Raw genomic sequence first — 12,626 nt, forward strand, 5'->3', positions numbered from 1 at the left:
ACTCCAGCCTTCCCCAAACCTCCCTCTCAAGACTGCTACGGGCCCAGAACAAAGCTATGAGGGTAATTTTCAATTGCAAACCCCATGACCACACATCCTCTGTCTTTATTCAACTGCATCGCCCTCCACCCCTTCGTCGCCTCTAGTATCATGTACAACCTGCTGTTCCTAACTCACAGAATTATCCATAAACGAGGTCCGGAATATCTCAAAAGGTTGCTTAAGCCTCCTCGTTACTCAAGACATCTCAGATCTTCATTTTCTTTGATTTCCTCGCTCCAACCCCTTGGACCTCATTACCCTCCAATTATCACCCTGAAAAGAACCCCGACTGCGTCTGACCAGACCTTCTGTAGCCCCCCTCTTGGAACACACACTTTGAAGCAATTTGAGTGCACTACAAGAACACTAAACAAATAAATAATAGGTGCATTTCCCAACTCACTGGAACTTTTTTTAACCTTTGAAGATTGAAAGGCTGGGTCATGCCTGCTGGAATTCAATAATTTCACACACAGGTGTCTTGGCGAGCAGTACACTGATCTATCCCCCAACACAACAATTTGCTTCATAACCCTTAACACGCCCTGCAGAAATGTTGCAACAGTGCTTACCACAGTCTGAAGGCATTGGTGCTGCGGCCACTGAGAAAGTGATGGTTCGTCCAGTTTCAGGGAAGGGCAATCGGTATCTTCCAAGAAGTGCAACTTGCTCTTGGGTCGAATCTGGAACATCCTCTATTGTCATTTTCTAGAAATGCACCTTTAAAGAAAACCAAGGCGTTTTTACACAATGTGCTGTTACTAAATTGAACTTGCATTTACAATGCCTCCCTCTCCGATTCCTACATACCTTATAGTTATACTGGACCAAGATGAACATTTTACTTAATGTGTATAGTCCACTCACCCCGCAGAGCTGTATATTTGCATCTCTGAATGCATATGGATTTTCAGAAATGCTCATTTAAATGCATTTAAAAAAATCCCTAACAAAAAATAATAATACAGGTAATTTATTAGCATTCAGGGAAGTCATACATGGTGATCATATGCTTGTGTAACATAAATGCTGATCAAAATTTGGTTTAGTCTTTAAAGCCCGGTCATGTTTAACGCATTTTGTGACAGGAAGAAAGTTGCCAAGACGCCCCATGTCACCAGGATCACCTTCTTCCCGTCTTGGTCTCTAAGCCATAAGCAGCACTGCTGAAGCTTTTAGGCTCACACTTTCAAAGGGCAAGGAAAAATGTTAAGAGACAACAGGCAAAGTGCTGCTGACCAATACACCAAAACTGTATAAAGAGTCTGATGGCATGGGGACAATTGGCAACTCTGCAGAAATGAATCGCATTGAGGAAAAGACTGCTAGATTTAATAGTGATGCACAACTTTTAACTGCCAGCTTTGGTCGTTAAAATTACTGAAAGTTGTTTTCACCCACATTTTGCAACAGTTGAACAACCTTGGATCGACTAAACATCACTCTCTTTGCGGGGAAAACTGCATAACCACTGGGAGCCCACAGACGACCAAGTTGCGTATTATTATTTTGATATTATGGTCGGTTTCCCATCACTTAATGTTTTCATTTGGCCTTGGGCAGATCTTCAGACCTAATCATTTTCTTTGGATCATGGTCCCTGCATTTATTGGAAAGGTTATTGTACAATGTTCACGCAGCATTCACCATTTGAACTGTGAAACATTTTGCAGGGCTAGAAATTAATGAGAGCCTTTTAGGTTGTGCTTGTAGGCTCGAAGTGCTTGGTTAGCTTGATGCCAAGAGCTGCTTTTGACTTCCCAGCATAACCCATGCCATGTAAACATTAACTCAGTGTGTTTGGGACTGTGAATAAAGGAATATATATATATGCTATGATTAGCACATTTTTAGATTATGCACAATACATGGTATAGGGTACCTCATTTCGATAAGCTGATCATTTTGAATGATGCCAATGTTATATATTCAAGCGTAATGTACATGCCATGGACTATTTTGTACACATTTTCGAGCGTTGAGAAATGCACTGGTATTCGTAATTAAAAAGAATGGTCATCACATAATCAGCATCCTATATCCCATGCTAGTTTGCACTATGCAACAGTAGATGTAAAAGAATACTCAGATGATGAAGGTTGGCCCCAATTTTCAGGGGCATGTCCGGCAACACAGGGCGACCCACATGGCATGTCAAGCTGATATTTGAGACAGATTTAAAAACATCTAATCATTTGTACATTTTTAATTCATATAAGAACGCCAATGTGGGGTTGGGGGGCCTTGCTGTAAATTAGACATCCCTTCAAATTTTCTAATGAATCGCTGCATTGAAACAATGTTTGTATCATTGTATCAATGTTTGTATCATTTACACATATGTAATATATTCAGCAGTAGACCTGCAAAAATAGCTGCCATAGTGAGTTGCTTCTATACATGTGATGTTTATATGACAGACAAAGGACAAACAGCTTAAAGACCAATGGACAGGTTATGTGAACAAGCAACGGGATCGTTGCGAAACGCGCCATCATTCCACCATTCCCTTTGGCTTTTTTTTTGGGATTATGGATTTTATGAAATTATAATAAAGATATTTTTATTCAGCCTCTGGCAACTACAATTATTTTTCTTAATTGAACCTACTGGGAGTGCGACTCAAGATTACCTGTGTCAATACACCCAGTGAAAAACAATATTACATAAGATGCTTAAAGAATGGGGAGATTCGACTAATGGGTGCTCTGAAAGATTTCTAAACAGCTTCATCAAATATGCCAGAAACAATAGGAAAAAGATTGGCTAAAACGGAAGAAATAAGCGATCAACTCTCAAAAATAACACCCAGCGAAGAAGGTAACAAATTAACAGCGAGCATCGATGAAAGTCTTAAAACACATGAAGAGGAAATAAAATTACGCAAACAGAGGAAGTTCCTCCATGACAAAGAAGGCTATGAAAGGGAGAGGCTATGTATATTTGCTCGCCGTTTCGACCATTTAAGAAAAAACATCATGAGTCAGAGCATCCAGAACAAGCCAACAACTGCGGTTTCGAGCGAGATAGCATCTACTTCAGAAGCAGATATTGCCAGCAGTGAAATTAACAACCAGTCCAGAAAGACTTTTTTTTATACGAAATGAGGATGTTGGGTTTAGATGGACGCAGCAATCCAAAAAAGAATCAAGGAAGAGGACGAGCAAAATAGTATATGACGGAAAAAGAAAACAAGGAGGAGACAAAGGAACCAGCAGTTCAGACTCGGACAGAAGCACAAGAATGTGCTCTGGGAAGAAAACAATGAATTACAGTGGTTCGGACAATACGATTATAAAATTATCCCAACACACTCCGAGGAACAAACCAGAGTGCTTCAATATGGTTTCAATTTTTGCCCGATGGCAACATATGACTATGCTGAAACTAGATTTGATTTCCACAAATACATGCAGAAAATAAGACTAAAATAATTCTTCATTATCAATACACCGAAAGTAAAGTCTAAAGTGCTAGCACAAGGTAAAACAGCAATGGCCATTGAAGACCTAGATGGGCTATTCGACATTGCACAGCTAGAATTAGGGGAATCTTCTAATGATACCTCAGAAACTACGTTGGATATGTTCAATATAGACACCAATTGACCTATTGTGAGTGATTTGAAAACAAAGTCCAGGTTCAATCCCATATTTCAACCAGGTGGACATATTGAAGCTCTCCAAGATTTAGTGATTCAAGATCGAAAGAAAGCAAGGTGAAAGAAACAACAAATCAAACCCAATCTCTCCTTTAGGGAGAAAGAAAACCTGAGGGAACTACAAAATCTAAATGACATAGTTATCAAAGCCTCAGATAAGGGGACTAACATTGTCATTCAGGAGAGAACGGAATAATCAAAGAAGCCCAAAGGTAGCTTCTGGACACTAGCTGTTATGAAGAATTATCCATCAATCCTGCGCAGCAAATGACCACCAAGTCGAGTACCTTTTGAAAAAATTGACTGATTTGAATATTCTGGATGATGATGACTAAATTCCTTTTGAATAAATTCCCCACCATATTGATCATTAATTTCTTGCCCAAAGTGCTTAAGAACCTCACTTGTCCGCTCGGCAGACCCATTGTCACACTTAATGGAGCAGCATTAGAAAATATGTCCATATATATATATAGATAGATCAGACTCTTTTGCCCTTGGTATTTACTTTGCCATCTTATTTGCATGACACAAGATTTTTTAAGCAAAATTGATGGCATAGCATGGGAAAAGAACGTTATGTTTGCCACATTAGATGTTGTTTCGCTTTACACATCAATTGCACACATCGATGGGAAAGAAGCGTGCAAACATTTTTTGGACAGTAAATCATTGAATTTATAATCAGATGATTATAGAAATGGTGGACTTATGTCTAACAATGTCTTTTTGTTTGATAATAAATACTATAATCAGTTACGTGGCACCGCCATGGGGACTTTGTTTTGCTCCATCTTATGCACATTTGACAATGGGGTGGGGGAAAAGTTCATAGTGTGGACAGAAAGCAATAGTCGATACACAAACCATGTGGTCCTATGGCTGAGATTTATAGATGACTTGTTCATCCTATGGAACGGAGATGAAAAGGATTGGGTCAATTTTGTACACATTTTGAACATCAATGATTTAAAACTAAAATGTACAGAAACACACAGCAGGGAGTCAATACTTTTCCTGGATGTTTTGGTGAAATCTGAAAAAGATGAAATTATTACGGAGTTGTACCGCAAACCTACAAGGGCTAACATGCCTCTTCCTGCGAGTAGCAACCACCCGACCTCATTGAAATGGAGTTATACCGTATGGAGAGTTTGTGAGGATTCGGCGCAATTGTTCAAGATTAGAATGTTTTGACAAGGAATGTAAGCATACAGCAAATCATTTTGCAAAACAAAGATACCCCAGAGCTATATTAGAGGGAGCATATCTGAAGGCTCGTAATCTAAGTCGAACCAGCTTACTTTCAACTAATCGAAAAGCAGAAGGAACAGATAGACAATGCAATTCAGCTAATCCTCACATATGCTAACCACTCTAATGCTATTCACAAGACCTTACATAGACATTGGCATGTGTTCTTCTTATCAGGTGAAATTTTGTCACCATAGCTTGAGGAAAGAGTAAATATTACCTTTAGAAAATCTGTGTTCATAAAGGATCTACTAGTAAGCAGTTACATGGCCCCAATGACCAAAAACCTTAATAATGCCGTTTGGCTAAATAACAGTACCTGTGGCTTTTTAAATGTACGAAGTGTAAGGCATGTAAACACGCATGGAATAAAACTGATTATATACTTCCAGTACTAGGCCACAAGGTTGAGTTAAAAACAAGTATTTCATGCAATACAAAATTTGTCGTATATGCCCTCATGTGTTCATGTGATCTCTGGTACATTAGTAGTACCATTGGCAAATTAAAACTTAGAATTTTACAACACATGAGGGATATTAAGAACTTTGATGCATCGTATCCCATGGCAGTGCAAGTTCGAGATGTTCATGAGGGGAAAAATCGAAAGTTTGAGATATTTTGGTCTGCATCACATTAAAGAAAATCCTCGAGGGGGTAACAGAGAACTTGAACTACGCCAAATGAAAACCCGGTTTATATTACATTTTTAAACCAAAAACACCAAAGGGACACAACCTCGATGAGGAACTGCACACTTTTCTGGGCACTTAAGACAATATAAAAACATATATTCAGTAGTGTGAACAAAACAAACAAAAAAAAAACAAAAAAAAAAAAATGTGCTCGCCTGCTCTATGCCCTATATCAAATCAGGCATTCTCCATTTCTATCTAATATGAATTTGCATTATCCAGCTGCTTTTTCATATGTAATTGTGTCTTACGTTTAGAACATTTTTTTAATATCTCTTTGATATCATTGTATGGGTCAGTATTTTAACAAGATTTTGATGATGATGTGATATTATAGGTTGTGAAAGTATGTTTTTTAATCCTTTTTTCCACAGCTGTCTTGTGTAGATTGACATAGTAAATATCTCTCTGTGAGGTCCTTGATGATTCAAAACAATAGGCGACATATAGGTCTGTCTAAAGACAAGATAACACTATGCACTTTATTAATTATCTGGGCCTGCAGATATAGTCGAGAGATTTTTAGCGCCAAAATAAATTTGTTACGCTTAGCCATGCTTCTCTCCCTCTCTCAACAAGAAAATTGTATTATTGGTTTGGAGATATTGTTGAGGTTTGGAATATGGAATAACACCTATCGAAGGGAATCAAATCATGGTGAATTTCGGTGCGGCAGGCAAGGTTTCTATTGTAATATGCATCAAAAAGATAATGGAGGGTGACCTTTATGTTTTGGTAATTTGTATTCATTTATTTTATTCTAGAGTATGATTATACATTTAATTCACATTTTGAGACAATCATTGTGAATTGTAAAGTTATTATACAAAACATTTAACAAAAATGTGAGAACATAATGGCAGCTATAAAATTCATGCACCAAGCACATTAACCCCTTAAGTGCCAAGGACGTCCCTTAAGTGCCAAGGATGAGGTATCTCGTCCTTTTAGGCACTGTGTTTTGTGTGATCCCTGCAAAGCAGGGATCACACAAAACTGTAATCCAACCCCCGGGTTATGTGTCCTCATGGTCCAGGGGTTGGATTACCTTCAGTTTCACGTCAGCGTGCGTAATGCACGCCCACGCAAAAAGTTAAAGTAATTTCACTACGGCAGCCATTTCGGGCTGCCGCAGTGAAAGAGAGAAGGCGAGTGCCCTTCTCCCTCTCCCTCAATCTCCGGCTGTATTTCAAGCCGGAGATCGAGGGAGGTATTGTTAGAAAGGGGAGATTCTCCCCTTTCCAACGACACCTTTTGTGAAAGCATTGCTGGGCACGGATCGGGCGCAGAGCGCTCGATCCACGCCCAGCAATGCCCACTAGACAACCAGGGATTTGTTCTGAAAGCGTGGGGAGGTGGGGGCTGCTTACAGTAAGCAGCCCTCTCCCCCGCTCGCGACCCAAAGCATGGGGGCACATATATGGATATCCCCGGGGGCAGATGGCTGATCCTCTGCCCCCAGGGAAGGGAGCAGATCGAGAGAAAAAAAGGGAGATTTGGGTGGGGGGCCACTAGGCACCAGGGATTTCTTTTACATAAAAGGGTGGTGGCCCTCTCCCCCTGACCCCAAGGGGAATTTGGGCACCCCCTGTAGCCCTCCCAGGGGGGCAGATTTCTGCCCCCAGGCAGGAGTACACGAGGTGGCCCCCCATCCAATTGGGGAAGTGTGGGAGGCCACCAGGAAAGTGTGGGCAGGCCCCCCAAAGGATGTGGCCTGCAGGTTAGGGCCCCCATGGGGCCGATGGGTGCCAAACTCCCCTAGGGAATGGGCCCAAGGGCGGGGATTCATTGATGGTTTTGGAGGGAGTGCCCCCCCCACTAGACCATCAGGGAATTGTTTTTATGGAAAGGGGGTGTCCCTTCCCCCCACCCAAAATGGACTGGGGGTCATGTTATGCAGCCGTCCCTGGGGCAGTTATCTGCTCCAAGGAAGAGGCATCTGACCCCAGGGAGGGCTGCATGAGATGCCCCCCTCTTATCCGCCCGCAGGGAGGGTTGATTGAGATGCCCACCTTGCATTTGGTGTGGGTGGGGGAGAGGGCCATCCCCCTTTACATTAGAAAATTCCCTGGAGGTTTAGGGTGCCCCTCAGCCCCCACTAAAGTGTAGTGTACCATTTTCAGTTTTCTTTGTTTACCAAACTTCCCTTGGTGCAGATGGGCACATTGGTGTGCCAATCTACCCACAGGGTGCCCAATCCTTACTGGTCTACCCACTGGGGGGGCCTGTTCCACGTTATTTGGTGGCCCTTTCCCCCACCCCAAATGGAAGGGGGGCATCTCATGCACCGTTCGACGGAGCCCCAGGGAGGCCAGCATTCCCCCCCTCACCCCATTTGGGGTGAGGGGGGGGGAAAGAGGGCCACCACAAAATGACAGACCCATGGGAATCCGCAGAGGTCTGACTTGCACAAATCGGCCCAGAATGTATTACCCAGAAACCCCGGCAAAGTCCGAAATGTGGCAAAAGAAATTTGTAAAAAAAAGAAGAAAATAAAAAAATAACAATTTCTGCACATTTCACTCCGCTCACCCACTGAAACACGCCGCCAACACCACATGGCCTACCATCCCGCATTCCCACACGTGTCCCGATGAAAACGGTACCTCACATGTGTTGGTGCACCTACCTGGGTGCAAAGGAGAAAGCCTAAAACACGGCTAACCCCAAGTCTTTCCCAACAGCTGAATGTCAGGATTTTTTCTGTCGCACACACCATACAAATATGGGCCTAGGGTGTCCAAGCCGCCAAGGAAAACCGGGAACGTCGTGCATTTTCCGAAAAGAAAGACGCCGCCAACAACACATGGCCTACCTTCCCACGTTTATATTGTGTATTGTTGATGTATGGTATGCTTTAAGATGCATGTACAAATGCAATGGCATTGTATATTTTATCTCTATAAAATGGCCGCTGCAATGCAGAATGTTCTGCCTAACAATGTCAACCACTAAACATGGAAAGAGAAAGTGGACAGCTGCAAGGGACAAACCATAGAGACTAATTGTGTGCATTTGTATTGCCACTGGGTGTTTTTGAATTTGTATGTGAAAAAGCGGCGAGCCCGCCGTGAAATGCATCGAACCGTGTTTATTTCTCTTTTTAACTTATGTCATTTAATAAAACTGGATATTATCAGGACTTGATACTCGTTGGGTTGGTTTCCTGATTTTTTTTTGGAGTTACGTGCTGGCGTTTCCTTCGTTTGGAGTGCAATCCCTTTTCAGGAATTCATGAATGGTTTGATTTGAGTAATGGATTTGGCCGAAATTGCGAAAGTGATTAAAGGTCTGCTGGCCCCCGTAGATTGCAAAGTTTTGTAAAGATTTTGTTAAAGATATATAAAAAAAATAAAAAAAAGAGCATAAAAAAAAAAAAAACTTTTCCAAAAGTGTGGCTCACTTCCCTTTCATTTTCCCCATAGACAAAAAAGGTCAATGTTTGCCAACGTGCACAGCCGAAACCGCTGGACGGATTTGGACCAGGTCTGAAACTACTTGGGCACGAAACGTTGACTTGTTATCCATGCGTGGTTTGGGGCTATTCCGTGCATTCACGATTTTAATATTTGACGGAGAAGGGGGTTCCACTCCCCCAGAAATTATAGTTATATCTACTATGGTGCATTGCAGGATCATGGTTTTCAGAAATGAAACGACTGCCATTTTGTTTTTCTTTCGATGCAAGAGATATTTGTGTCTATAGCCGAGGTTATGGGAAAATGAAACGCAGTAACAAGCTATTTTTGCAAGTCAGAAAAATACAAATGGCGTCAAAGTAGAGGTGGGGGGGATGGCTAGAGGGCACTGAGTGAAATGTGGGAGTTGGAGGGGGTTACAGGGACCAAGTTTGCAACACAAAGCTTTCTGTAGGCTCGGCTATATCCACCTTATAGCAAACTGTTGAAGAAGCAGCACACGTTGTGGGGGGGGGGGGGAAGAGGGTAGAGGAGGTGAGGAGGCCATCTCGGGAGTGGGGGGAGCTAGCAGATGAGGGCGGCACTTGGTGAGGTGCGGAGGGTGCAGGAAAGCATTTTCTTTTCCAGCCCTTTTGCCGATACTAGCAGCTATATCGGAGGCTACAAAAGACTACAGATATCCGAGGGTATGTGTGGTTCGGTATCTGCGGCTTTATATGGGATGTCAGTGTTTTATATATTTTTTTTTTTTTAAGTACTTTGTTTAGGTATAGTGCCTTTGGGGGTGAAGACCCAGTAGGTATTCGAGAGTCTTTTTTATTTTGGATTTGTGTTTTCAGTCTTTTGAGCATGTGCGACTTGGAGAAAGATAGGAGGAAAAAGTTTAACAAAAATAATATAAAAAAGGAGCAATTGTAGTCTAGTTTTTGATGCACCATACAATGTATTTCAGGGCGTGTATTCTCACTTATGGTATTATGTTGTGTGGGTGTGCAATGTTTGCCCATCTAGTTTACTGTTATGTATTTTTCTATGATTTCTTATTTTTCAGTTACAGTACATGAGTAGTGTTCTTCTGTATTGATCATTTAAGTTGGATTGTAGTATTAAACTTGAAGTCAGTCCCTTGTCAACTGACTTTTTGTAACCGCGGTTATTATAAAAGTCAATGAACTGTAGCCGCGGTTATAATAAAAATTGATTTTGATCATTTATTGTATTTGTGTATTTTTATATGATAAGTAGCCCTAAAAGGACTTTTTTGGGGTACACCGAGTGTAGAACATTAGCACAGTAGGAGTTCTGTTTTGATGCTATGAAGGAACACAGCATTTCCTTCATTGGTTAGGTGTACTCCGTCATGTCTATAGAAATTGCCCATGTAGAACTGTATGTTGGTGTTCGCAATCCATAATTGGGTGTGGTCTGTCATGAATCCTGAAACTGCTTTATTAACATTTCTCTGGGATTTCTCAATTTGACTATTAAATCTGTAATTTTTATAGGGAACTTTTTAGGGCAAATCACTCTTTGACCTCCGCGACTTCAATTATGTACACCAAATCTGGTGGTGTCGCAATGGTGTGTGCAGCAGAAACGGAGACAAAGAGTTCCCTCACTCCGATTGTGAAAGAGATATCGAGGGCTGCACACATCTCTTTACTGCGCCACAATTGTATTTCAAAAACTTGGACTCTTGGTCATAGTGAGAGTAGGTTTATTAATAGCCCTTTTTTTTGATAACACGTGTTTCGGCACACTCCTAGTGCCTTCCTCAGATCAGGGCAATATCTATTTACCATCGACTGTTCTGTCCGCTACAAATAACGTATTTGGTGGCTGAGTCCCATCAGACTCTAAACGTTTTCTGACAAGTTCTGTTTTACTGCATCACGCGTCGGGTTGCAGTAAAACAGAACTTGTCAGAAAACGTTTTAGATATTGCCCTGATCTGAGGAAGGCACTAGGAGTGTGCCGAAACACGTGTTATCAAAAAAAAGGGCTATTAATAAACCTACTCTCACTATGACCAAGAGTCCAAGTTTTTGAAAGACTATTAAATCTGGTGTTCTATCTCCATGTTTGCCTCTGAGTGAGATTGAAAAAGAAAAAGATGGTGTGAGGAAATAGTTTAATTAGCTTTCCAATGAGGGGCACCCCTCGTACATTCCCCAAATCATTGCGTCCACAATGAATTAGTACCTGGAACCAACGCATTCTTCGCAATCCAAACTATTTAATTATAAATCTCTCAAACGTAGGTCCATGTTAATATTTAGTTTCTCACAAAAAGCCAGCAACCAAAACAGCCAACTGTCTGCAATCAGCCACACAGTTTTCAAACCAGCCAGGGCATGATATCTGCAGTTCTGTTTCCAGGAAAATAATTTCTAGTTTGAATTTCTAGTAGTTTGTATGACCAGGGGGGGTAAACGGGGGGGGGCATGGGTGTGTGTGTGTGTGTGTGTGTGTGTGTATGTGTGTTGTGTTTTGTACTTTCTAATTGGTCAATTGTGCTGTTATTATTTGCAGCAATCTAACTGCTGCCCAACGTGCAGCATTGCTATTCACAAGTAGATCCTCACCCCACCCACCAACCTTGCAGCAGTGGCTATAGTCGAGCAAGTGACACGCAGTGTGTTTGTGGAAGTGTGGTAGCCGTGGCTACCCAAAATGTTGAGTGGGGTGGCATCTTATATTCATTGAGTGTTTTGGGGCGCTGTAAGAGACTAGAGGAGTGGAGAAGGACTATGAGGAGTGGAGGGGGGGCTGGTAGGCATGTTGGAGACAGTTTTTGGAGTTTGGTGGAGTGTAAATCCAATTTTGAATTCGTAGTTTTTTGCGAATAGCCACGGTTATCAGCAAACTAGAAGGGATCTTTTATAGCTGCGTCTATAAAAAGCATGATCGTACCCACGTCAATACTATTCTGCGTTTCATTTGTTGCGGCTGGAAACGTGGTTATATTTAAAAGGCATGGCTATAAATGTTCTGTGCAATAATCATATGTTCATGTAGACGATACAGTACAGATTTGTACTTGTGTGTGTTGTGTTATGTTATATACTTGTTTGTTCACTTATTTGATTTGAAGGCCAATTTAGTTTGATTTGAGGCTTGCAGAAAAATGTGCGTGTAGCCGCCGATACAAAGATCTGCAGCCGTGGCTATAAAAGATGCTATGAAAGATGCTAGGTGGGGTAAAAATAGGTTTGTGGCAGTTTGTTTGTTATTGGTTGTTGTTACTTTGGCATTTGTGTAGGATTTAGTGATAGGTTGTCCTGAAAATGAGTCAGCCATCTTAGTCGTTTTTTTGATATATAGTCCTCTTTTTCTGCTGTTTGTTTTAGAAAAGTATAAAAGCCACCATTTTCTGTAGTTTTGTCCTTTTGATTCCTTACCTCTGACTGTGCACATGCGTGTGGCTGATATGAAAGTAAGTGTTAATCTTTAATTACAAGTTTGAAATGCAAAAATAGGCTAATAAGTGTTTTATGTAAAGTAGGATATTTTTTCGAAACAGTACTAAAAAAATGTAGAGGTAAAATTGTGAAG

The 12,626-nt window shown here is 41.4% G+C and overlaps 1 protein-coding gene across 6 annotated transcripts in view; it reads right to left on the reverse strand.

The window, feature by feature from the left end:
- Positions 1 to 12,626, reverse strand: part of CLIP4 (CAP-Gly domain containing linker protein family member 4) — a 609,451-nt gene that overhangs the window by 569,460 nt on the left and 27,365 nt on the right. For all 6 annotated transcript variants that reach the window (XM_069608715.1, XM_069608714.1, XM_069608711.1 and 3 more), the window contains exon 2: positions 615 to 762. In XM_069608715.1, coding sequence (XP_069464816.1) covers positions 615 to 747 — 133 coding nt within the window. In that variant the 5' untranslated portion in view covers positions 748 to 762. The remainder of the gene's footprint in view (positions 1 to 614; positions 763 to 12,626) is intronic.

This window comes from Ambystoma mexicanum, chromosome 4q (assembly GCF_040938575.1).
Source record: "Ambystoma mexicanum isolate Mex_15411 chromosome 4q, UKY_AmexF1_1, whole genome shotgun sequence".
In the NCBI taxonomy this organism is placed as follows: domain Eukaryota; kingdom Metazoa; phylum Chordata; class Amphibia; order Caudata; family Ambystomatidae; genus Ambystoma; species Ambystoma mexicanum.